At 44.4% G+C, this 27,484-nt stretch overlaps 1 protein-coding gene across 3 annotated transcripts; it reads right to left on the bottom strand.

Annotated features, from left to right (window-relative positions):
* Window positions 1-426: 426 nt before the first annotated feature.
* On the bottom strand, window positions 427-25,232 carry NAAA (N-acylethanolamine acid amidase). 3 transcript variants are annotated; one of them, XM_024754123.1, is made up of 11 exons: window positions 24,931-25,232; window positions 24,121-24,285; window positions 20,344-20,470; window positions 17,097-17,187; window positions 12,861-12,937; window positions 10,480-10,652; window positions 10,260-10,322; window positions 9,443-9,509; window positions 8,083-8,111; window positions 4,266-4,374; window positions 427-633 (listed from the first exon to the last, which is right to left on the bottom strand). In XM_024754123.1, the coding sequence occupies exons 1-10, from the start codon at window positions 25,122-25,124 to the stop codon at window positions 4,299-4,301; spliced, it is 1,062 nt and encodes a 353-aa protein (XP_024609891.1). In that variant the 5' UTR covers window positions 25,125-25,232; the 3' UTR covers window positions 427-633; window positions 4,266-4,298. The 3 variants fall into 3 exon arrangements, with proteins under 3 accessions (XP_024609891.1, XP_024609889.1, XP_024609890.1); XM_024754121.1 differs by having other exon boundaries at window positions 427-636; window positions 24,931-25,227; XM_024754122.1 differs by lacking the exon at window positions 427-633 and adding an exon at window positions 3,562-3,634 and having other exon boundaries at window positions 24,931-25,227.
* Between the last annotated feature and the right edge of the window lie 2,252 nt (window positions 25,233-27,484).

Below are 27,484 nucleotides of genomic sequence, written 5' to 3' on the forward strand. Positions count from 1 at the left end.
CAATAAACAACGCCACTTCAGCTGGAGTCCTCTGTGCTCATCCGGTTTCATCTTCATTTGTGAACGAGGGCATCATCCCTGGGGGCTTATAAATGTCTGGATAGTTGGCGAATGGGAGGACAATTCTCGTTAGGATATCTAGTTGTTCCACTATCCATTCATAACCGATCTGAAACCAATCTCTGGGCCAACCCCTTAAACCCACTTCAAAGAACCTACTGTTAACTGCCCAACAGGGTCCATGACTCTGGGTCTGTCTCCTTGGCAGATCTTTCCTCCTTTCCTGGTTTGGAGTACACATCAATGAGCACATGATTAGAAATCTATCCATTACCCTAGGTTACACAGCTGATTCCACCCCTAAAGCCACAGCTACCCAATAACAGGCTTAGATTCCGTCAACTTTAGTAATAGAAGAGCCAGTTATTTCGCCAGCAAAAGCAAGTTTATTTGGTAATAGCCACAGGAAGGAGGAGTTTGCTTTCATAGGGAAAAGAGGGAGTTGGGATGGACTGTAATAATGAAAGAGTTCACTGGAGGAGGCTAGGGGTCCAAAGTATGGAGGTTTCTCATTGGTTGGGCAGCTACAGTCTGATTGGCTGGGCTGTCATCAGACGGCGAGTTTTCTTCTTCCTGCTGGATAGTAGAGTAAGCAACACCTTCCTGTCTGAGATACAGGCGCATATCTCTTCCCGTTTGGAGTAATCGATGATGACCTCCCCCTACAGGTCTTCCTCCGCTCCAATTTTAGCTGAGGTTTCTTTAATTAATTCCACAATTCCTTAGCTAAGGTGGTATTAGACAAATTGCCCTTAGCTAACTCCTAGCAGAACAAGGTAGTATATGCTGGCAGCAAGAACAACTTGTTGCACATGGATAATTTTCTTTGGGGAAGGAGAAACTCAATTACATAAAATCAGGGAACAAGTACACTGATTACAAGTTTCAACTGATTCCCCCATGGTCCTTCAATCTTTAGGACAATTATACAAACTGGATTTGTCATACTACTTTTAATTTTGACTTGTATAATCATTTTAAAACTTTGTACCGGAGGAGAGGGGATTAAGAGTGCTGCTTAAAGGAGCTCCAGAGACGGGTGCGAGCCGCGGCTATCAGCACGGACCCCAGAGACAGGCATGAGACGCCAGGGCTGCTGCTGCCACCACCAAGAAGACTGCGTGTGAGCACGGGTCACTATCCACACCTCCCCTCCCGGGAGCCTGTGCAGCCCGCCGCTGCCAGGGTCCCGGGATCCAGGGACAACTTCCCTGGGAGAACGCATGGTGCGCCTCAGGCTGGTGCAACGTCCTGCCTGTCTCTGCCACCTTAGGCTTGCCCCGCATCTGTACCCCTCCCTCCCCCGAGCCTGAGTGAGCCAGAGCCCCCGAAGCAGCTGCTCCTTTAACCCAGTCCTGTCTGAGCGAAGAAGAGACGCCCTCAGGCGACCTACACGCAGAGGCGGGGCCAAATCCAAAGCTGAGCCCGGGGAGCTGTGAGAACAAAGAAGAGAAAGGGAAATCTCTCCCAGCCTCAGGAGCAGCGGATTAAAGCTCCACAATCAACTTGCTGTACCCTGCATCGGTGTAATACCTGAATAGACAACCAATCATCCCAAATTGAGGAGGTGGGCTTTGAGAGCAAGATTTATGATTTTTTCCCCTTTTTCTCTTTTTGTGAGTGTGTATGTGTATGCTTCTGTGTGAGATTTTGTCTGCATAGCTTTGCTTTCACCATTTGTCCTAGGGTTCTGTCCATTCTTTTTTTTTTTTACTTTTTAAAAAAATTTTTTTCTTAATAATTATTTTTTATTCTTTATTTTAATAACTTTATTTTATTTTACCTTACTTTATTTTTTTATCCTTTCTTTCTTTTTCTTTCCCTCCCTTCCTTCCTTCCTCCCTCCCTCCCTCCCCTCCTTTCTTTCTTTCTACTTTTTCTCCCTTTTATTCTGAGCCATGTGGATGAAAGGCTCTTACATAAGGCCACAGACACCCCAAAGCACATCACCAGACATGGACCTGCCCACCAGAAAGACAAGATCCAGCCTCATCCACCAGAACACGGGCACTACTACCCTCCACCACGAAGCCTACACAACCGAATGAACCAACTTTAGCCACTGGGGACAGACACCAAGAACAAGGGGAACTACGAACCTGCAGCCTGCAAAAAGGAGACCAATACTCCAATAAAGATGTAAAAAGAAAAAAAAAAAGAAAAAAAACCTTTGTACCTGTTGCCTGTCAAACATCTGCAGAAATGATGCACCGAACAGTATTATGTCAGCTCAGTGCTTTGAGATGATCTCCAAGGCTTAGAACCTCGATAAGACATAATTTAAGAATGGGAGATGCCTGAGAGCTCCTCCCTGTACCTTCCGTGTTGCTCAAATGTGGCCCTGCGGTTTCCAAATGCTACTTGCTCTTTCTCCCCAACATAACTCCCAGGAAAGGTCCTTCCCAGCAATGAGGGCCACAAAAATATTTCAACCAAAAGGAAAAAAAACCAACCTGATGCTGCATCAGTTATGCTTTCAGAGAAAGATCTTGATCAAAAAGGAGAAATGTGAAAATGGATAAAGCATACTTGATTTTAAACGGAGTGGGAAAGCCACGAAAGGAGAGTTCTTCCCCTTGGATTCAACTTACACAGCCAGCAGGAAGAAAGAGTTTTGTTTGTTTGTTACTAGAGCAATGCTGTTTATTTACTTTAAATTTTTTTAAAATTTATTTTGTATTTTTTTTACATCTTTATTGGAGTATAACTGCTTTACAATGGTGTGTTAGTTTCTGCTTTATAATAAAGTGAATCAGTTATACATATGTTCCCATATCTCTTCCCTCTTGTGTCTCCCTCCCTCCCACCCTCCCTAACCCACCCCTCTAGGTGGTCACAAAGCACCGAGTTGATCTCCCTGTCCTATGCGGCTTCTTCCCACTAGTTATCTGTTTTACGTTTGCATTTCTCAGTAACAGCAAACGGACCATCACTTGCAACCAATGTGAAACTGCAACAACCCTGAACTCTTGTTCTCCTCTAATGAACTTTTGTTCAAAACAACACTCCCCGGTTTCCTCCCAGATTCCAATAAAAGCTAACCTTCCCTTTATTCCTCAGATTTGCCTATGGTTCGCCACGGTTTGCTTGTCCCGAATTGTAATTCGTCTGCTATTCCCGCTGCTAAACTCATCTTTGCTTAATAATAACTGTCGTTAATTTTATTTAAGTTTGGCAGACTCTTCCAGAAGCACTTCATAGTGAACAAAGAGGTCTTGCCCGCTCATTTCTTTATAAACTCAGGTATGACAAAATAGCTGTTAAGTAATGGTGAGAAAGCTGGGAATAAAGCCCGAGGATATGGCTCGCCCTCTGAGACCGATTGATTATATTTGAGTTGTTAAAGCCAGAACAGAAGAAGCTAAGAGACGGCCAAGGCAAGCCCTGAAGGAAGGTGAATGAGGACAGCTACCACCCCACTTTACCAAAACACGCTCCAAACTCATCCTCCTGCCCCCACTTCACAATGTTGAAAAGTTTAATGAGGAGAGAGCCTGTATCGGTCATAAAATATAATCTTTCCACTTTATTTTTTAAAGTGCAGCTCTTCAAAAATTTCATTCAAAAAGATCATCTGTAAGGGGAAAAAAAGCGCTTAATTTAAACACTGATTTTAAACATCCCCGTAAGTGAATGAACAAAACCTCAGGCTAGGTTTATAAACTCCAGGAGATCCCTGCAATAGGAAAAGGTGGCCTGTCAATAGGTGGCTGCCAAGATGATTTGATTTCAGGGACAGCAGAAGGGACTCCTGCTTTTTTCCTCATGTCTTTCCTCTCACCTGTGGCCTCACTGATGCCTGAAATAAATTTTGAGTGTCCTGGGTCCTTCAGTGTCTGTCTGATCCTGCAGAGGAGCTGGGCCTGCCTCACTGTGACTTTGGAGATACATAAGTCTTACCAGATATTTGCCCCTCTGCGTAAGTGAAGAGGTAACGCTTTGCCCTGAAAGCTGGTTTTAATCAGGGGCAAAGCGCACTGAGCACCAGAAGACTAGCTTTCATACGAACAATTCAAAATAAATACTTAAGAGTGACATTAACATGACACAAATAACCACCATACACTCAATGCCTGTCAGAAAATATTATGTATGTATAAATGTTAAGGATGCTACTATCTTCTAGGAGAAATACCAGCCTATATGTCCTCCTTCCCCCATCCCTAACCGCTGCCCTCCCCCACAAAAAAAAAACTTTAGCAAACCTTCATAGCATAGGTGAATTCGCTCTTCTGCTTTTAACTCGGGTTTCTGATCCTAGTCATGTACTTGTCTGGGCTGGCAGCACTCATTACCGTAGTATAAACTGTGTAGCTGAAAATGAGAGGAATTTAAACATATACATCACTTTCTCTAATATTCCAAAGAGGGGAAGAAAAATCCCAAGCTCTTTTCCTAACACTTGGGACCCAGGACAAGAATACAGATAGAGACCCACATATGTCAGGCTATTTAAAAGTTATAATTCAAGCAACCACACTAAGTGTTCTTTCCTATTTTGACAACACTGTGGAAGGCCAAGTTCAAAATTCTCAGACTCCCCAGAGTTCCACACTGTGGCAATGAGGGAGAGCTGGCCTTGGCCTGCGGCCCTGCTCTGTCTACCCCACAAATGGCACATATGTGGACGCTCATCTAGGCTTCATGCACCACCCCCAGCAAACAGCCATCCCTTGGCCACCACCAGGCACAGGACGTCCATGAAGGCTGCACACCGCCACCAGGAGAACACCACCCAGGGAAGTGGACCACGCAGGCCCTGGAAATGGCTTGGGCGCTGTTCAGGACGAGAATTCCAGGGTTCTGGGTACTTGGGCCAGACTCTGAGTGGATTCCTTATATCATGGGAGAGTCAGAGGAAGGCCAGAGTGGGGCCCCGAAAGCTCAGGGATCAAGACAGGGGGTCCACTGGCCCAGATCTAAGGATGAAAAGTACAATGTCACTTACTCAACATCCTGCAGAGCAAGAGACCCAAATAACTTGTGTGCATGCACATACACACTGAGGCTCCTACCCTTCACTACCTTCGACTACCTTTTGCCCCAGACACCAGCTGGGATGCCTGCTCAAAGCACTGGGAGCGGGGCAGTTTAGGAATAGGCACTGGCACCCCACAGCTGAATCAAACACTGGGCTGAAGACAGCACTATGAGAACATGCGAAGCTTGTCAAGGGGAACGAAGGTTCCCTGAACAGGACCTCGGCTGCTTATTTACTTTAGTCATAATTCTTTTTTAAATTTTAAAAAAATTTTTATTATTTTTGGCTGCGTTGGGTCTTCGTTGCCGCGGGTGGGCTTTCTGTAGTTGCGGCGAGCGTGGGCTACTCTTCGTTGCCAGCTTCTCATTGCGGTGGCTTCTCTTGTTGTGAAGCATGGGCTCTAGGTGTGCGGGCTTCAGTAGTTGTGGCTCGCAGGCTCTAGAGTGCAGGCTCAGTATTTGTGGTGCAGGGGTTTAGTTGCTCCGTGGCATGTGGGATCTTCCTGGACCAGGGCTCAAACCCGTGTCCCTTGCATTGGCAGGCGGATTCTTAACCACTGCACCACCAGGGAAGCCCTTTAGTCATAATTCTGTTCTCCATCACTGTTTTAATACTGTCTCTGCTTATAGCCACAGCAGAGGATGGAGCTCCACTGCAGGGAACTGTAATTTTGTAGCACAGCACAAGGGGGCAGCATAGAGACGCTTGCTTCTGTTCAGACATTCCTAAATATTAGCCTCACACACTGAACAGACGTAGCTGATGGTAATCTTTACATGTAAAAGGCCTGAGAGTCAGGGATCTCTGTTATTTCTGGTTCACTGGTGCTAATCATTTAAATGTAGATCCTGTTGGGTTTTCAATTACACAATAATGAAAAATGCTTCTTGGTAAACTGTTTATAACTTCTGACAATTCTATTTCGACAAAACATTTGCCATTTAAACATTCATAGCCTTTAACTCAGTAATCCTACTTCTGTGAATTCAGCCAAGGAAAATAATACAAAAACAGGGGGGAAATGTACAAATATATTTATTTCAGAGTTTTAATAGAGGAAAAACGAACAACTGGAGAATGTTTAATCCAATTATACTACATTCGATTGGTTATGATGCAGCTATTTAAAATGATAAGGGCTGTTCACAGCATGGAAAATGCTTTATTAAAACAAATATTAAAAAACTATTTGCTTATACTATTAATCTTTAAATGAAATATTTATCATTTATATAACTATTTAAAAAACTATAAGAACACAAAAATAGGTTAACTTTTTTTTTTTTTTTTTTTTTTGCGGTATGCGGGCCTCTCACTGTTATCGCCTCTCCCGTTGCGGAACACAGGCTCCGGACGCGCAGGCTCAGCGGCCATGGCTCACGGGCCCAGCCGCTCCGCAGCATGTGGGATCTTCTCGGACCGGGGCACGAACCCGCGTCCCCTGCATCGGCAGGCGGACTCTCAACCACCGTGCCACCAGGGAAGCCCTAACTATTTTTTAAATGATTATTAAAAAGGCAAAATTGTGCCCATCTGGAAAGGGTAATGGTGAGTTGGAGCTAACTCCTAAGGCTGTTGAGAGTCAATGGTTAAATATGCAGGAAGTTTATGAGCCAACTGTAAGCTTGAAATAGGCCAGGGTGAGTATTTACACCAAGGAAATCAATAAATGCTACAAATCAGGAGAGTCTTTTGTTTTTGCTCTCTCTGCCCTCAAAGAACTAGTTCACTAGCATAGTGCTAGGTATCGTTTGTGACCCAACTAGCTCATTTGTTAGAGTGGGAAAATACTGATTTGCTTTTCTGTAGAAGATTGTTTTAGCTGTTAGAATATCGTTTATGGAATTAATTTTTTAGCGATAATCTTTTTATCTGGACATACTTAAAAAAAATTCAAAGAGATATATTCCTATTACAGTGCAAAGTGAACAGAGTAACACCAGTTTTGAAAATGTCATTGTACGTAAGGAATCTTAGAGCACCCAAATATACAAAAGGTAATCTAGAGGCCGTCAGGAAAACTACTGTTTTATATTTGTGTGAAAGAGGATCATTTCAAAGAAAAAAAATCAATTGGGTATTTGAAACTAAAAATCCCTTTACAAGTTTTATCCATATTAGGCTATTTCTTGAAGAATACCATTTTTGATATTCTTGCCTTGAAGAAAGAAGTAAGGATGATGAGAAAGTAGGAAATGCTGGGTTTTGGAATTTACGGAGGTAAGAGAAGGAGATAAGACTCTGTGATGACTTGCTACCTCTTCTATTTTAGGCCCTACCTCACTGAGCTGGTCGTGGGCACACAGAAGGCAATCAGGCAACACCTTGAGGGGTATGAGGCCACGAAGTGCGGGCTCTTGGCCTATTCAGCCGTGCTGTGATGGTGACGGCGGACCTTCAGAGCTTCCTGTACAAGTTTGGTGGGGTCTGCGTCTCAAGTTTAACTAACCGCTTCCTATGGCAGTGGCAGTGGCAGCCCGGCCCAGCGGTTCATCTCAAAAAAAAGGAGGTGGGTAAAATCCCAGGCTGTAGACCCGAGAAGCCATTGCTCACAGAATGCTACTATCAAGGACACAGGCTAAAAGAGAAACATTAACTTAGGCATTGAGTCAGCTGTGAAACGAGCACAGGGGTAGCAGAAACTCCCCGGGAAGATAAAGGAAAGCCAAAGGTATCTAAAGCTTAGTACTAACAGTGAAATTAGGGAGCTCCCAAGCAGCGAAGGTGGTCCCCAGCTAGCAGACGGATTTAGGATGAGCATGTCATGCCCTCCTCCTTCCAGATCACTCTATCCTCCTTACCTTTGTTTTTCTCCATGGACTCCTCACCTGACTTTTGCTACATTTGTTTATCTGTCCCTCCCTGCCAGTAGAATGCTCGTCCCAGGAGAGCAAAGAGTCTGTTTTGTCACGGCTGGCGCCACAGCACCTAGAAAACCTGCTCTGTGGGAGCCCTCAGATCCCTGCTGAGCCAAAGAGTGCAGGGGAGAGTCTACTGTGCCAGAGTGATGTATGAACAGACGTGCTTAACATGTCACTTACTTGTTATAAACCGGAAACACTGACAAAACCTGCAGAGGAGAAATCATATTAAAAATGATTCGAAATTTGAAAAGGTTCATGCACCCCTATGTTCATAGCAACACTATTCACAGTAACCAAGATACGGAAGCAACCTAAGTGCCCATCAACAGATGAATGGATAAAGAAGATGAGAAGATGTGGTGTACGTATACAAGGGAATATTACTCAGCCACAAAAAAGAATGAAATTTTGCCATTTACACAACATGGATGGACTTGGAGGGCAATACGCTTAGTGAAGTAAGTCAGACAGAAAGACAAATGCTGTATGCTATCACTTATATGTGGAATCTAAAAAACAATACAAATGAATGTGTATAGCAAACAGAAACAGACTCACAGATACAGAGAACAAACTAGTGGGAGAGAAAGAGGAGGGGAGGGGCAAATTAGGGGTATGGGATTAAGAGATACAAACTACTATGTATAGGGACTTCCCCGGTGGTGTAGTGGTTAAGAATCTGCCTGCCACTGCAGGGGACACGGGTTCAAACCCCGGTCCGGGAAGATCCCACATGCCACAGAGCAACTAAGCCCATGCACCACAACTACTAAGCCTGCGCTCTAGAGCCTGTGAGCCACAACTACTGAGCCTGAGTGCCACAACTACTGAAGCCCATGTGCCCTAGAGCCTGTGCTCTGCAACAACAGAAGCCACTGCGATGAGAAGCCCGCGCACCACAACGAAGAGTAGCCCCCACTCGCCGCAACTAGAGAAAGCCCGTGCACAGCAACAAAGACCCAATGCAGCTGAAAAAAAACCAAAACCAAAACTACTATGTATAAAATTAGCTACAAATATATTATATGGTACAACACAGGAAATACAGCCAATATCTTATAATAATTATAAATGGAATATAACCTTTAAAAATTGTAAATCACTATGTTGTACACCTGAAATTTATGTAATGTTGTATGCCAACTATACCTCAATAAAATAATAATAATAAATAAAAGACTATTAAAAGGTAAGAGAAATACATGCAGAATATCAATAGGAATAAAGCACTGAACTCTTTGGTGTATCTTGGGGTGACAGAGTTAGACTTTTGAAACCTTTTTTTTTTTTTTAAACAAATGAACACGTTACAACTATGCTTTTTTTTTTTAACATGCAGAAAAACTCAGGTGAAGATGACACTTTAACCTAAATGGTTACAAGTTCAGAAAATGTTTTCCTTTTAAATGTTTTCAACCAGGTAAAACTTCTACTTTAATATTGCTTGATTTCAGAAGAATTTTTTTTTTTTTTAAATCACTATTGAGAAAGACACCAAACATCCTGAGTAAAAGCTGGACATCGTGACACAAGTTACCTGAAAAAGCGTCTCCAGGCTGAGGTTTGCCTGGCCCGTGGCATTAAGAGCTTTGATGGCAGGTGTTCTGTAAGGACAATGGTCAAAGGTCACTTGGTACTTCAGGAAACTCCGTATCCCACAAGCTCTCATTTTGGGAGGCTCAATGCAAGGCCTAGCCTCATTATCTCCCTTTCCCCCAAACAGATTCTGGCCCCCATGCATGTTTGCTACCTTGTCTCAAACCCCCATGGTGGAATTAATTCAACCCCGTCTGCTCAAGGAAGCCAGGATGATGAAAATGTCTTCTGTGAATTGAATAGTTGCCACCGAACACACGGGTCAGTAAAGCCAAGGAAAAATACATAACTACTTGCCTTCTGGGGACGCACTGACTTATAATTATAGAATTTTCAAAATTAGAAGGGAAATTAAAGCCCCCTCAAAGTTTATTTATTTAAGTGCAGGGAAATGTTTTCCTTCCCAAAAAGTCTTACATAGGAAACCATGAACCTTGTTCCACCCTTTCCTTTTACAGATGGGTGAACAGAGGCCCAAGAGGCCACCCAGTGAGTCATCAGCAGAGCTAGTGGTGGAATCTAGAACTCCTGACCCTGAGGCCAGAACCAACCTTGTCTTCCCAACACCCAGCCACCTGCCAAGAAGCTCCTTGCCATGCTCTCCACCACATACCACACTCTCCCAACCTGGCCAAGGGCTAAGGTACATTTTCTGGGAGGGGACAGCACCTATAGTCCTCTCCAGTTCCCGTAGCAAGAGGGGCACATTCTCCTGACAGCAAGAAAACACTGCAAACCAGAAAGTGTTTAGAGACTACCTTCGGTCATCTCTCTTAGGCACTGGCTTCCAATGGTCATAATTTGTCTCAACCCGGAACCACCTGCAACACAGCACATCATCTTGTCTTAGCCAAGGTCATTTGGGACATAGCTAAAGAAAAAGTATAGAAAAATAAAAAAATACCTCTAGTTTCACCAATTAAAGGAAAAAAAAAAGATTACTGATACAAAATGACCAGAGCCTTTAATTCTACTCACGCTCCATTTAAAGGATCTAGAGGCCATATGTCTGCTGGGCCATCTCTGTTCCTTGTGATGACCACTCCCTCCTGGGGGAATGTACCACCAACGATGTAATAAACATCAGCCATAAGGGGAGTCTTGGCCAATTCGTAAACAGCTGCTTCAAAGTTTTCTGATTCACTCAGGGTCTGAACAAAAAAAAACCAAACAAACCTGCATGAGGATCATCATATGTGGCAGTTATCCACACCAACTGATGGACAGCTGGTCCAAAGCACATTCTCCTGCCCTATTAAGCCATGGCTATAATCTTGAACTGCTCTGACTGCATTCTCTTGTCATCAGGGCTCCTGAGAGGGAAGAAGCCTCGATGGAAAGCCAACAGCAGCAGGGTTTTTCTCACAAAAGAAGAGAACTTTGACAAGTTCTCTTTGGTGAGAGACCCGGCTTACCAAACACAGCCTGCATGATTTCGAGGCAGATCACCCTTGCAAAGATCTCCCCATGTTTCTTCATTCATTTGTTCTTTTAGCAGATATTTCCTGAATGCCTGTTACGTGCCAGGCACTGTGCTGCTGTGGGAACAGAGCCGTGAATTTGATGGACCCAGTCCTTGCTCTCCCCAAAGATGAAAGTCAAGCCAACAGGCAATAGTGACACAATGTGATAAGTGTCAACACAGGAGAAGGAGATGCTGTGGAAGTCACAGCAGGGGACCCATCCTTACCCAGGCCATTGAGAAGGTCCCTCAGGGAGGTATCGCGTGAGCTGAGGTCGGAGAGTCAAACAGAAGTCAGACCAGAGAAAACGGCGGTTGTGGGGTTGGGAGTGGGCGTGGGGAAGAGAGTTGTAGCTCAATGGGATAGACTGGCAAAGGGCTGGACATGAAAGACGGCGTGCTGCATTAGAACATCGCGCTGAACTGGGCTTCATCAACACTTCCATAGGTCTGCAGCATGGATGATTAAGGGGATCACTTTCCAAATATTCAGCTTCAAAAAAAAAAAAAAGACTGAGGGCTTTCCTGGTGGCGCAGTGGTTGAGAATCTGCCTGCGAATGCAGGGGACAAGGGTTCGAGCCCTGGTCTGGGAAGATCCCACATGCCGCGGAGCAACTAAGCCTGTGCGCCACAACTACTGAGCCTGCACTCTAGAGTCCACGAGCCACAACTATTGAGCCCTGTGCTGCAACTACTGAAGCCCATGCGCCTAGAGCCCATGCTCCGCAACAAGACAAGCCACCACGATGAGAAGTCCGTGCACCGCAACGAAGAGTAGCCCCCCGCTCGTCGCAACTAGAGAGAGCCCGTACGCAGCAACGAAGACCCAACACAGCCAAAAGTAAATAAATAAAAAAATTTATATAAGAAAAAAAGTTTAGGAGAATTTCAAGTCCACAGGGGCTTGATCATTTAGAGCAGGACAAGGAAGGGCCAAAAAGGCTAAACCCGGGCAGGGCCAGATCCTTTCACCAGAGATGTGCTCCTGAAAATGTGCTTTCTGTGGTCAGATTACAAGTTATATGTGGCCTGGAACCCTGCTAATAGCAAACCTAAAGCTGATGTTCCTTTTGTTGTGTGTAGAGCTACCTTCTAACGCATTTGTTTTGCTAATTCAGATACTTGCAAATGGAGATTAAGATATCTGCAACTGGAGATTCTAAAAGGAGGGCACATCTCTATCTGCAGAAAAACATATGTCTTTTATCTCAATTAGCTATTGTGGAAAACTCTAGCCTATGACAAAGATTCTGTTCTTGACCGAACTCTATCCAGGCTCCTGGAGCCCTCTTCTCAACTATGCCTTAACCTCAGCCTATAAAGACTTGGACAAACACTATCACAGCTTCTGACAGCTCAAGGCCACGTTCTTACGATGACTGTAGCCCCCTTATAGTGCCTGCCTGAAAAAAACTCAAGGCTTCCCAAAGACTTTACAGCTAATACCTGAAGATAGGGCCCCTATGTCGCAGTCTCTGCGGGAGGGTAGGAGGCTGACTTACTTCACATGGACAACTCCCTCCTTTCTACTTTTGCTAATTTTTCACTTCTGTGACTCTACTGTGCTCCCCTCACCCCCTCCCCATTCCCTCATTCTCCCTTTAAAATACTCAGTCAAGTAGAAGTTAAGTTCCATTCACGCTGGACACTTTTCCCTATTGCAATATTGTACCACTGATAAAAATCTGTCCTTAACACTTTAGCTAGTGTCCCACTTTATCTTTGGTACTTATTATCAAAAAAGGTGACAGGCATTTTGTAAACCTTTAAATGCTTATTCTTGTCAGGAGCTTCTTACATTAGAAACAACATTGTTAAATGACACAGCATCACGACATGAACGCAGTTTAGAACATGACATTAGGGTGAGGTGGGCTCGACAAGAAAAATACTCACAGTGCGGATAAGCCAGCTGACCGGTGAGTGTCTCTGAAAAAGGGCAGCAATCATATTCTCCCACCACGAGCCTTTATCTGCCAAGGATGGAACAATAAGTATATGCTCGAGTTGCTGCCCCAGAGCCACGTTTTAAAATTCCTAAATCTTGTTTCTTTCCCGTAGTACAAGTTGATGTGGGAGAAATGGTGGTGGATGAAGAGTGATTTTATTAGCAACCAATTTTCAAAGATGAAGCCCAAATTGTATGGCAACATATAAACATGTATATGTATATGTGTGAGTGTGTATGTGTGTATATATGTATTTCATATGTGTGTATGTGTGGGTGTGTATATATAGTCTTTTACCTGGAAACAAAAATTATGTTAAAGGAAATCATTCTATTATATTACTTCATGCAAAATGAAATTATGTAGCTAATAAGAAAAGTGACTCAACGGTATTTGGAAGGGCTTCCCTGGTGGCGCAGTGGTTAAGAATCCGCCTGCCCATGCAGGGGACACAGGTTTGAGTCCTGGTCCGGGAAGATCCCACCTGCAGTGGAGCAACTAAGCCTGTGCGCCACAACTACTGGGCCTGCGCTAGAGCCCGTGAGCCACAACTGCTGAACCCTGTGCGCCTAGAGCCTGTGCACTGCAACGAAGAGTAGCCTCCGCTCGCCACAACTAGAGAAAGCCCGGGCACAGCAACAAAGACCCAAATCAGCCAAAAATAAAAAAAATAAATTTATTAAAAAACACAGTATTTGGAAGACTGTAGAGCACACATATATTTCAGAACTTTAAGTAAGATTTGGGCTCATTTATTTATTTATTTTTTGCGGTACACGGGCCTCTCACTGTTGTGGCCTCTCCCGTTGAGGGGCACAGGCTACGGACGTCCACGCCCAGCGGCCATGGCTCACGGGCCCAGCCGCTCCGCGGCATGTGGGATCTTCCCGGACCGGGGCATGAACCCGTGTCCCCTGCATCGGCAGGCGGACTCTCAACCACTGCGCCACCAGGGAAGCCCCTATTTTTTTAATGCTTTTTAACATCTTTAAAATTATCTGTAGGGGATTTATTTCCAAAGAAAATTTTTCATTCAAGGAATAAGCATTTCATTCAAGAAATAAGCATCTACTAGCCGCCATATCCAGACTTGGTCCAGACCCTTGGAATCTAACAGTAACCAGAAGAAACTAGTGTACCATTAAATAACAAGGTTTTGATAACCATAATAAAGTAAAACAAGAATGTAATCATGAGTGACAAGAGAGGACTCCTCTGAGAGGAGAGTAAGGATAGCCCCTCTGAGTTGTGGACATCTAGCTAAGGCGGGCAGAGCATTCCAGACAGAAGGCATAAGTGTCAAGCCTAAGGCAGGGACAAGCTTGGCAGCTGTCAAGAAACGAAAGAACGCCAGTGAGGTCCAGGTGGAGTGAGGGAGAAGGAGAAGCATAAAATGAGGTGCTGGAGGTGATCACGTAGAGTTTTGAGGTCAGAGTCAGGGCTCTGGATTTGTCACGTGAAATAAAAAGTCAGGGACTTCCCTGATGGTCCAGTGGTTGCGAATCCGCCTTGCAATGCGGGAGACACCAGTTTGATCCCTGGTCGGGGACCTAAGATCCCACATGCTGTGGGGGAACTAAGCCCGTGCGCTGCAACTACTGAGCCCATGCATCACAATTAGAGAGGAGCCCACGCACTGCAACAAAAGATCCCGTGTGCCTCAACTACGCAGCCAATAAATAAATATATATTTTTTTTAAAAAAGAAGAAATGGCAAGTCATGGTAGGTTTTAAGCAAGGGAACAACCTGATCATGCAGCTGCAGGGTGGAGAAAGTACAGGAGGGTGAGAACAGTAGTGGGGAGATCAGATGGACAGCTAGGCAGCAACACAGGTGTGATAGCCTAGCAGGGAAGGTGGAGAGAACGGACAGGGAGAGTCTCTTTTTGGTGGTAGAGCTGACAAAACTTAGGGACCGAGGGGTCAAAGAATTCTCCTGGTAGCAATTGGTTGAGGAGAAGTGCCATTCCCTGAGACATGGAAAATTAGGAGAGGTGGAGGAGGTTACTAAGGGCAGGAAAAGGGGAAAAGAAAAGAGCAAGAGATGTGCTTGAACATGTTAAGTTTGGGATGCCTAGGAGACATCAACGTGGAGATGCTGAGCAGGTAGTTGGACACTTCAATCTGGGGCTCAGAAGAGGACCAGCCCAGCGATGTGACAACAATGACAAATACGTCTATGGCCCTTGCTCTGTGCCAGGCATTGCTCTACATACCTTACACACATGAACTCATTTCATCCCACAGTGGTTATTATCGTCTCTGTTTTTCAGATGAAGAAACTGAAGCACAGAAAGGTTAAGCACCTTGGTCATGATCGCCAGCTAGCAAGTGAGAGCACCAAGGTATAAACCCAGGCAGCCTGGTTCTGGGGTCTGAGATCTTATCTGCAGGTGGTTAGGTCTCCCACACTCTATGCCACTTGTTAGTCCTCCTCCTTTTCTTATCCTTATTCATATACTAAAGGCACTGTTGGCCCTCTCCATAATATCCAGAAACTTAATTGAGGACCTTAATTATTGCTATTAAAGAAGAGATGTTATCTTATTGTTCAGACATTTTAACTCAGTCTTCGCAGACTAAAGATATAACTAGTTTTCATTAGCTTAAGGTTTAAAGAATTTTTTTAAAGAAATTTGACAGTATTGGGCTTCCCTGGTGGCGCAGTGGTTGAGAGTCCGCCTGCCGATGCAGGGGATATGGGTTCGTGCCCCGGTCCGGGAAGATCCCACATGCCGCGGAGCGGCTGGGCCCGTGAGCCATGGCCGCTGAGCCTGCGCGTCCGGAGCCTGTGCTCCGCAACGGGAGAGGCCACAACAGTGAGAGGCCCGAGTAACTCAAAAAAAAAAAAAAAAAGAAATTTGACAGTATTTAATTAAATGTGTATGTAAAAGAATAACTCAGTGACTTTTAAACTGCTCATACCATAGCTATCAGTTAAATAATTTTGTTTACACATGTTTACAGTCATTCTCTGTAAAACTTCAGGAACGGTCATGCTGTGGTCTGGGTACCATGGTTGAGAATTAGTCTCACTCATAGCTGACATTTGAGAAAATGATGAAGAAATACATGAGGATAAAGAACTGAGTCCCTTGGACAATGATATATCCTTAACCAGCATCTTCCTGGTCCAGCCTATGTAAAAAGATAAGAATACATCAAAGGAAACAACAAGTTGATCAGGGGTTCATCAGATGACCGACACTACACTTTAAGAGACTCCATGTACCTGTCTTTCTCCTTTATTCAGTTGCAATTCCTGAAGACAGAGACCAGAGCTGGCTTATCTCAGGGTTTCCCACATATTGGGAAACTGAGTGGTGTCCCCTGAGATTTAGGGGATGGCAGTGGGGTTATTTAATAGAGCAACCAGGCAAGGACCCAGGAGATCAATTTGAGAACCATCTCTCCCATCAACCAGCTGTCCTTTTATCTTGCAGCCTTAGTTTCCTCCTTTGCATAATGATGTAGTTAATAATATCAACCCAGCCTATCTAATAGGACTGTTGTGAGGGTCTAATGAGAAAACTTAGAAGTGCACAGAAAACCTTAAAGTGTTTTACTTGTGTAATGCCACCATATATCCTCTGATTACTGCAATAGCTTCCAGTCTTCTGCTTCCATCTTAACCCAACATCATCTAGTCTCTACAAAGCAGCCAATGATAGTTAAGAATATAAAGGTAAAACAGATCTGTTCACTCCCTGGCCTAAACTCTTCCTAGGGCTTCCATTTGGCTTAAAACCCAAACTCCCCCTCATGACCCTGCACCACGGCCTCAGCCTTCCTCTCTGTCTCTACTGTCACTCCCCACCTACTCCATCCTGTAACCACATTACACAGTCTTTTGTTTCTGGAATGCACCAGGGATGGTCCTCCCCTAGCTTCTGCACACCTGGATCATGTGGGTCAGGCCTTCCCTGACCTTATACCTGCAGTACCTGCTGCACGCCCTCCTTCATTCTCTATCACATCTTCCTGTTTTACTTTCTTGGTAGCATTTATCACTAGCTGAAATAATCTTCATTGCTTACTTGCACGCTGCCCACCTTCCCCCACTAGAATGGAAGCATGTAGCGTGGAAGGTGTTCCATATGTTCTGTTGGGTGAGTGAATGAAGTACTTGGATAAAACTGAACAGGGATAGGGCTAAAAGTGCTTGGGAGTTTGTTTTGATTACCTCGTTCGTCGCCAGAAACAGTAAACTTGTGTGGACTCTGACCGGTCCATAATCCTACATAGCCAATAAAGGTGGTTCCTGTGAATGCAATCTGAAATCAAGAGATAAGGCATCATCTCAACACTCCAACCAAATGTACATTGAAATCACCTGTTTTGTCCCACCATTTCATGAATTTTTTTTTCTTACAAGTTCCAACATAATAGAAAGAAACTCTGAAATAGCCTTCTAGAAGATTTAACTTTGGGGGTCCATGGATAGAAGTCAGTGGATCTGTGACCTCAGATGGAAAAAAAAAAAAGGTACATCTTTATTTTCACTAGCCTCTAACTGAAATTTTACTCCCTCTGTAAGTGCCTGTGACTCAAGTATTTTCACATACATAATGGCATACCTATGTTGATATGGTATACATACATATCTTGAAATATCATTCATACTTACCACTACTCTGAATTTATGGTAGTTTCTAGACCCACTGCTAAGTTTTACCAGTTAATGTGTTAAGAAAAAGTATAATATTGAAATGGCTGTATTTCAACATAACTGGTTTCTTTGCAATCTCATAACTTTATTTTATGTATTTATGAAACATTATTTTGAGAAGGGATCAATAAGCTTCATCAAAGGGCTCCTCGCAGAAAAAAGAAGCTCCATCCTAGAAGTAGCAAATGGGCTTCCATTTAAAAACTTATGTTGACTCATTATAAGAGATTAATATCATGCATCTTACAAGCTCTGTGAAGTAAGGGGAAACAAGTGAGACTGTCTGTCAGTAATAATCAAATTTAAATTTTAAATATTAAAAAATTCTTTTACATACATCTTTCATTTAATCCTCATAATTATTCCATGAGTTGTAGGGATCACACCCACTTTTTTTTTTCTTTCTTTCTTTTTTTTTGCTTTGCTCCCACTTTAAATGAAGGAAATGAACTCTAATGATTACAAGACACCACTATATCCCTGAGGAGAAAAACAAACTCTATCAGTTATTTCAGATACCAGACACCCAGCTCACATGGTTCAGTAAAGATGAACTAATACTTTTGTATTTTGAGAAATGAACGGGCCTAGCTTACCTTTTTCCTAGAAAGCTGAATTTTAAGTCAGTAACTTTTCATTTAATTGTTTATTTCTACCTCGTCTGGTTGTAAAATAAAGCGGCTAAATTACAAGGGGAAAATGCAATGGTCTTAATTTTATAAATGACCTCTTCCCCGAGACTCAGTGAGGGTCTTCCATGAATTCTTGCCATTTCCATTCATGGCAGTAAAACAGAAATAAGTCTACCTCACTACTAAAGCCCTTATAAAACATAACTATAGGGGAAAAAGTAATCACACAGTCACTTCATTCACATGGCACACCAACCCTCACATCAGCGTTACTCTTGAAGAGCCAGCAAATTAAAGTTACAAAAATCAAAATCCCTGGTAGCTTCCAAGATATTTTATAACACGTAACTACAAATAATTATATTATTTGACTTAAATATATAATTATTTTGACTTAAATATATAATATTTAATATAAATATTTATATTTATAAATTAATTATAAATATATTTATAATATAAATATATATTTGTATATATAAATATATTTATAAATATATAAATTATAAATATTATATTCATAATATAAATATATTTAATATAAATATATAATAATTTGACTTAAGCCTGCCTCGCAGAGCTATCGTGAAGATCAAAGGAGGTCCTGTATCTGAAAATACTTTTAAAACTATGAACACCAGATAAGAATAAGGGCTTCATTATTGGATGAATAACCTGTTCTTAATTTAGCAAAGCAATTATTAGCCAGGAGCCCTCAGCAGAAAGACAATACCCACGTGTAAACTGTTAAATTCGGTAATAATAGCCTAAGCACTGAGATAAGCCACACCAATAGACCATTTCCCACGAGAGCTCCAGGAGCAACAGAAACAAATGAAGCAACACCTGTTAGTTAGGGTGAGTCTAGAGGGAACAGGTGAAATTATTTTTAGTGCATTTAACCTTTTGTCGATTTTTAAGAATTTTTGCTCATTGTAGAATAATGGAGAAAAGCATAAAGTAGTAAAAATAATTATTGTCCCCTATTATTATTCAGTAATAATTACGAACATTTTAGCAGATGTCCTTTCAGAACTTATTTTCATGGATATTCTGTCATTGCTACCACTTAAAACCATTTCTGAAGTAAATCTTCAACTACAAATTAAATTGGTAATAATGGTGAAGTAAAGGAATGAAATTGAGAAAGTAGAAACTTTCACCTTAAATATTTCTGTACCGTTTTATGAGAAAGTTTTTGTTTGTAAAAGCAGACGACCATCTGAGTATTTCGTAAATGAGTTTCTAGTATTTGTGACTCAACCCCTAAATGCAAAGAACAAACTAAATAAAGTCCTTAAACAGTGTCCCCCCCAAAGCCAAGATCTGACTTTTGCATTCTCTGTTCTGTTTCATGCAATGACATGCTTTGTGTACACAATGAACATTGATTACTGCTATCTCTCTAGATATTTACACAGAAATGTAACAGTACATACTAGGTTGTACGTTTAAAGGAACTATGATGAAAATAAAATGATGTATATGTATAATTTCTTAAAGATCAAAAATAAGAGTAAAAAAAATAAGAGTAGTGTGGGTCAATTATACTTTTAGAGTGAAGGACTATTTATTATTTGGCCACTATTTATCAAGCATCTACCATATGCTTTGCATAGATAACTTCATTTAACCTTTATAACTATCTCCATAAAGTAGTTATTAACCTCTCTGGGCTGTAATCTGCAAAATGGGTTTAAGTAATTTCCCAAGTTCACAAAGGAAGTGACAGAAGCAAACTTCAAAGCCAGGACTGTCAGATCCCCAAATTAGGTGTTCCTAGACATTTACACTACCCAGCCCCTCTATTCTAGAAGCAGCCTGAACGTGGGAAAGCAAAGGAAAGAGCTGATTTAGCATCATAAATGGAGACCGATCATACACCCATAGAAATTTCCCTAGGGAAAAGTGATTGACCTCTGTAAGTAGATTCTCAACAATAATAAATGACCCCTGCTTCTACAAGCATAATTGATGTAAATCTCTCTTGTGGTTTTGTTTTTCCAGGAGGGTGACGTTTTTTGTATCTTAAATTGAAAACACAGTTAAGCTGCAGACCATCCAAGTGACGGCTAACTTGGGTTAGCAAGTCCCTCTGATTTCTGAATCTTACACTGTACAGATTATACCTGCCCATTCTTTATGAACTGCACATCCACTGTCAACTTGCGTAAGAAATTTCCAAAAGAGTAATCCAGATTCCGGCCATGATAAATGTTGCCTTTGGAGTCCTGAGCCACAATACTAGTGCAGAATCTGGGAAAAGGGAAAAATTCAACATAAGTGAACAAGAAAAAGGAAATGAGTTTTTCATTTTAAAAATAAGTCCTCGGGCTTCCCTGGTGGCGTAGTGGTTGAGAGTCCGCATGCCAATGCAGGGGACACGGGTTCATGCCCTGGTCCGGGAAGGTCCCACATGCCGTGGAACGGCTGGGCCCGGGAGCCATGGCCGCTGAGCCTGCGCGTCCAGAGCCTGTGCTCCGCAACGGGAGAGGCCACAACCGTGAGAGGCCCGCGTACCGCAAAAAAAAATAAATAAATAAAAAATAAAAATAAGTCCTCGGGCTTCCCTGGTGGCGCAGTGGTTGAGAGTACGCATGCCAATGCAGGGGACCCGGGTTCATGCCCTGGTCCGGGAAGGTCCCACATGCCGTGGAACGGCTGGGCCCGGGAGCCATGGCCGCTGAGCCTGCGCGTCCAGAGCCTGTGCTCCGCAACGGGAGAGGCCACAACCGTGAGAGGCCCGCGTACCGCAAAAAAAAATAAATAAATAAAAAATAAAAATAAGTCCTCGGGCTTCCCTGGTGGCGCAGTGGTTGAGAGTACGCATGCCAATGCAGGGGACCCGGGTTCATGCCCTGGTCCGGGAAGGTCCCACATGCCGTGGAACGGCTGGGCCCGGGAGCCATGGCCGCTGAGCCTGCGCGTCCAGAGCCTGTGCTCCGCAACGGGAGAGGCCACAACCGTGAGAGGCCCGCGTACCGCAAAAAAAAATAAATAAATAAAAAATAAAAATAAGTCCTCGGGCTTCCCTGGTGGCGCAGTGGTTGAGAGTACGCATGCCAATGCAGGGGACCCGGGTTCATGCCCTGGTCCGGGAAGGTCCCACATGCCGTGGAACGGCTGGGCCCGGGAGCCATGGCCGCTGAGCCTGCGCGTCCAGAGCCTGTGCTCCGCAACGGGAGAGGCCACAACCGTGAGAGGCCCGCGTACCGCAAAAAAAAATAAATAAATAAAAAATAAAAATAAGTCCTCGGGCTTCCCTGGTGGCGCAGTGGTTGAGAGTACGCATGCCAATGCAGGGGACCCGGGTTCATGCCCTGGTCCGGGAAGGTCCCACATGCCGTGGAACGGCTGGGCCCGGGAGCCATGGCCGCTGAGCCTGCGCGTCCAGAGCCTGTGCTCCGCAACGGGAGAGGCCACAACCGTGAGAGGCCCGCGTACCGCAAAAAAAAATAAATAAATAAAAAATAAAAATAAGTCCTCAAAGTAAAAGTTTTCTTCCTTATAACAGACACATATGCTATATAATCCCTGTGGATCATAATTCAAGATGAAAAAGACAACTGGACACAACAGCGTTCGTTCAGTGTTACTAGACCTCTGCCCTCAGCACACAGGACATTGAAAACATACTGAATGCGAATTTCATCCTAAATCTAAATCTGAAACGGACTCATTCTGGGCTCAGAGAGTTCATTGAACTTTGCTTAGTCCTCTGCTTGGCAGTATGTAGTCTATTTAATACACCATTCAAGGCTGGCTCAAGCTCAACTCTCTCTTCTCTGGATTTCTCAGAGCAAACACCATGGCCGCTAACTATTTTGCTCCACAAACTGTTTCACTTTGTCTCCTTGGAAAAAGGGTGAACTATTTAGGAGCTTGCCACTTTTCCTGTCCCCCTTAAAGCTCCCTGCAGAGAGCTAATAAGAGAAAAGGATCTTTTAAGAACTCCCAGCCAGAGAGATATATTTTGAGGAAACGACGAAGAGGTTTGTTAAGAGGTCTAAAGGTCCATATTCTGTGAATATGTAATGTTATGTAAAAAGTACTTGAATATACCATGTCCAATTCTGGGACAGGGGAAAGATATGTATATACACACACACACACACACACACACACACACACACACACACACACACGAAATATCCTGAAGGATGGATAGTCATTTCTGAGTAACAGGATTGTGGTTAATTTTCTTTATACTTTTCTGTATTTACTAATTTTCTATGATTACATATTGTCTTTATAATTAAGAGAAAACAAATGTTACCTCCTTTTCTGTTCGTTTAAAAAAGGAAGCTTGGTCACGTTTTAATTTTTTCCAAGGTCTCTGATTTTCAAAGAGTTTACGTCAAGAAGCAAACTGATCAAACACTGGAAGTAGCTAAAGCAAAGTCTGTAGACTCTCAAAGGTGATTTTTCAAAATTGGAGAGACAACAATTCTTTCATGTCATGCCCAAATGTTTTGGTGTGAGGTGGCCCACAGCACAGGGAACAACTAGGGAGCCAGGCTCTGCTTTGGGAGATGCACTGCACAGTGCTGGGGACATGTGCTTTTAGCAGCAACTCTGACCACTCACCATGCATCTGACTTTCAGCAAATTGTCCCCTCCGAGGCTTGGTTTCCACATCACAAAAGGCAATACAATCTCCAGTGCCTCATACCCGGTAGGCTCAATAAAGCGTCGCTAGTCTTACTTAATCTGATTCAAAAAGCCTTATACCAGAAATGAGGACAAAACATTTCCTTTGTTAATGCTAGTGGAGTCTGATGGTGCTTTTTCTTGCCAGGCGATTCAGTATATACCTTAATACCAAATCCAAAAGTTAGAATGTTTTTTTACTAGAATTTTTGCTGTAGTTGATTTGAATACAGTGACTCCAACAAAGGAAGAGGAAAATGAAAATAAATTGATTTTTTCACTGAGAAAACCACATGTCAGAATAGGAAAAAGATGGGGGTAGGAGACGAGGAATGGCAAAATTAACTTAGGTCAATTGAAGGGCCCTTTAATACATCTGTGTCTTAAAACATTTCCCTGAAGAGGAAGGCAGTCACAGTGCTTCTTAACCTACTCTACCTAGATGTTCTGGGAAGATGGCAGCAGGCAGTAAAGTTTCATTATCCACAGGAAAAAAAATTTTTTTAAACATCTTTCGGCAGGGAGAAGCTATTAAGTATCTACAAGATGTTACTAATGAGTCTGGTCTGGTGGCAAAACAGTAAGTCCTGAAGACAGAAACCAAGTCAAATCTCTCTTAATTCCAGGACCTGTTACTGAGCCAACAGAGGCTCTCCCCGCACTTTGCCTGGGATCAACCACACACTCCGTATTGCTTTCCCCTGTGTGTGCCACAGCTGATCATGTCCACTCCGGGTACCATATACTGGCTTGCCCCTACTAGCCAGAACAGTGTAGCCTGTGACCCCAGCACTGGAGGCAACAGGCTGAGAAAGAGGAATCATGATCGCTAGCCATGATGAACAGGGAAAGTTAAATGCAGTGTGACAAATGAATGCTGGGACAGCCCCCTGCATTATAAGGCTGGGCAGTCATTGGATTAACTTGAATGGGATTATTCCAAGACTTTCCTGGGAAAGTCCATGTCGAGCAGAGTTTCAAAAGTGGGATGCTACCTGGATTGGTGAAGGGAGAAAAGGGGACTTCAGGTAGAGGAACAGTTCAGTGTTGAGGTCAGAGAAGCTGCTTTCCTTCTCGAAGCTTATAATCTGCTGCTCAGTTTTACCCAGAGAAGCAAAGAGGAAGCACTGAAGGTTTCTGGGCAGCCCGGTCACCACCCTGCTTTTATTACACTGAAAACATGTCTCCTCCCACTCAGATGTGGCAGGAATCCGAGTCAAGTCTCAAATTAATCCGCGCTAGTGCGGGGCACTCACGCTGTGGACTCGTAGGCCAGGTTAAGGAGGATGCAGTCGGCCAGGGTGAAGTTCAGAGCGTCGCACTGGCCGCGGATCTCGTCGGTGAAGGGCTGGGGCAGGAAGAGCTCCAGCTCCCAGACCGCCTTTCGGATCAATGCGAGGACCCACTTGGGGACAGTATCCCTAGAAATGAAGAACCACGAGAGTGTCTGATCTGCTCAGAGGTTCGGAGGGGTGCGTGTGTGTGTACTGGGGGAGAGGGTACCTAAAGCTCATCCTTAGGGGTGAGTTCTAGGTGCCTCGCTTACCCAGAGAGCTCACAGTCCAGGTCCAGCCGGCATCACCCAAAACGCAGCGTCCCGAAGAGAAAAGAACACTCCGAGAGAGGGAAGTAGGGCGACGGAGAGTGGTCCCCAAAGGGGTGGGCCTGGGAGCCCATGAGGCCTGCTAGGGGTGCGGGGCTGCGTCCCCTACTCGGTAGCTGAGCAGCCAGCCGGGGCGACAGCCCGGGCGACAACCCGCGCGCCACCCTTATCCAGAATGGTTGGTGGACTGGCGTGCCACTGGAGACACCGAACTTGAAAGTCAAACCAGCTGCGCGGGATCATCCCCAGCCCCGGCGCTGCCTGGGGCACTAGCAAATGCCAGCTCTGGTCCCCGCCAGCCCCGCACACGCCAGACGCCCGGGGTGAGCGGCATGGGGTGGAGGGCAAGGCTGTCCGAGAGGGAGGGGAGGATCACAAATCTCAGTTTGACTTACGTTGGGCAGCAAGCGTCCGGGCTTTGCCGCTCTCCGACCCCCGCTCGCTCCCCCTGTCCTGCACTCACCCGATGATACGCGCCATAGAGGCGCGCAAGAAGTCGCGGTCGAAGTGCTGCAACACTGGCAGCCAGCGCAGCTCGGGGGCCGCGTCCAGGCTCACGTTGAAGAGTGGCGGGGCGGAGGACGAGGCGGCGGCCGACGCCCCGGCCAACAGCAGCAGAGCCAGCGCCATGCGCGCACTCGGACCGGCGGCTCTCATAACTCGGTCGGCCTCAATTGGACCGCTGCCCGCACCCTGGTGAAGCTCTGGAGGACGAGGAGGAGGAGGCGGAGCCTGGGCGGAGCCGGGAGGGCTGGAGGCGGAGCCCGCCTGCCGCTTGGCCCGGCTAGTCACGCGGGACCCGGAATGGTGAGGGGAGCCGCCTCCCCAAGTCTAGTATCTGCGCTTCTCGCCCCAGTGCCTCCGTGCCGCGCCCCCGCCCCCGGCCAAGGGTGCCGCCCTGCTCCAGGTCCCCCGAGGGCGCTAAATGCGGCCGCTAGCTTCTAGCCTCCCAGTCTCCGCCCCATCCCACCCACGTGGTCGGAGAGAGCGTAATCTGCGGCCTGGAGGGCATTTAGAAAATGGTTTTCAGCGGCCGAGAGGGAGCCAGCAGAGTCCTATTGCGGTAGGAAGGGCCTTCCCACCCTCCGCCTCATTTGCTCTTAATTTAAGTTCTTCAAAGGTTTAACTGGATTTTATAAGGAGGAGAGCTTTTTTAGTTCAGCAGTCCCACTTTTCAGTTACTTTAAAAAAGCTAAAAAGGTAGCTAACATTTATGTGCAAAGTGTTTTGCCCACTGTCTCATTTGACCATCAAAACAAGCCAGAAGATACGTTCTCCTGACTCATCCCTGTTTTCCTGATGAGGAGTGTTATGTAATTTGCCCGAGGTCACATCGCTGGTGAGCTAGCCTCAAAGCCAGACTGTCAGAATCCAAATTCCACCTTCACAATCATTAACCTCAAGCAGCCTCACCTTTTCGCGTTCCCAGTTTGGGAGACAAAAGGTGTTAGGCTCAGGAAAATCACCAGACTTAATAAGGGTGGAACATTCTTTAATGGTTAGCACGGTCGTCCGTAGGTAGAGTAAGTGTGTAGGGGAAACTTGGAAAGTTCGCTTTTTTCAGCCCCCTCCCCCAATTAGAATACACCATCACTACCTCGGGTTTTTTCCCATTTTTTAAATTGAAGTATAGTTGATTTATAATGTGTTAATTTATGCTGTACAGCAAAGTGATTCAGTTATACACGTATACATATCCTTTTTTATATTCCTTTCCATTATGGTTTATCACAGGATATTGAATATAGTTCCCTGTGCTATATGGTAGGACCTTGTTTTTTATCCATCCTGTATATAATAGTTTGCATCTGCTAATCCCAAACTCCCAATCCATCCTTCCTGCACCCTCCTCCTCCTGGCAACCACAAATCTGTTCTCTAGTTCTGTTTCGTAGATAGGTTCATTTGTGTTATATTTTAGATTCCACTGACTTTTCCCATTTTTGTGGCTTACATGTCACTGGGCTAAAGTTTCAAGCCCCCGTTCCCATTTCTTCCTGGTCTTTCTGTAAAATTTAAGACCCAGGTGTTAATTTGCTCATTTGCAAAGCCTGAGTAACAGCAGTTGCAAGACCACCAAATAAGGAATACTCTGCGCCCTCCCAGATTCACCACACCCCTTTCCCTTCTTCCCCTATAAAATCTTGCCCAACCCTCGCCCGGGTGCGACTTCTCTGGCCCCTTTCTTTCGGACCAGTGAACCTCGCCCGGGAGCGCTCCCTAATAAAGCTCACTTGAAGCTTTCCTCTGTTTCGCGGTGCCGTTTGTTAAGATCCGACCTTACAAATATAATTTCATATAATCTATTCCTATATTATTAAAAAGTTATACATATGTTATAGGACAGTTTAAAACAAAGATTAAAGGGAGATCTGGAATTACAAAACTATGAGCCCTCTCCCTTCTGCTGCTTCTGTGCTGTGGAGATTTCAGAGATACTATACACTGATTTCATGGTTTATTTATGGAACTGAATCTACAGTTTAAAAAATACTTCTGTGGAGCGTGCAAGAAGGTAGATGATATATCAGAAACATGGGATATAATGTTTTTATAGCTGGCATCTCATTTTGTTCAGTTTAAAAGTAGTGTGAGGACTTCCCTGGTCGTCCAGTGGTTGAGTCTCCGCGCTCCCAATACAGAGGGCCCGGGTTCAATCCCTGATCAGGCAACTAGATCCTGCATGCCACAACTAAGGCCCGGCACAGCCAAAAAAAAAAAAAAAAAGTAGTATGGTAGTTTTAAAATAGATCTACATATTCTTCAATACGCTTCCCTTCCAGTGGTGGAGCCTAATTCCACTCCTCTTGACTGTGGGTTACATTTAGTGACTTGCTTCTAACATGTAGAATATAGCCAAAGAAGTAATGGTGTCTGACTTCCAAGATTAGGTCACAAAAGACATTTTGGACTCCTTGCATTCTCTCTTGGATTGCTCACCCTGAAGGAAGCCAGCTGTCATGTTCTGAGGACACTAAAGAAGTCTTATGAAAAGGTCCCTAACTTGAGGAACTGAGA

The sequence above is a fragment of the Neophocaena asiaeorientalis genome, unplaced genomic scaffold (genome assembly GCF_003031525.2).
Source record: "Neophocaena asiaeorientalis asiaeorientalis breed wild unplaced genomic scaffold, Neophocaena_asiaeorientalis_V1.1 scaffold148, whole genome shotgun sequence".
NCBI classification, from domain to species: Eukaryota; Metazoa; Chordata; class Mammalia; order Artiodactyla; family Phocoenidae; genus Neophocaena; species Neophocaena asiaeorientalis.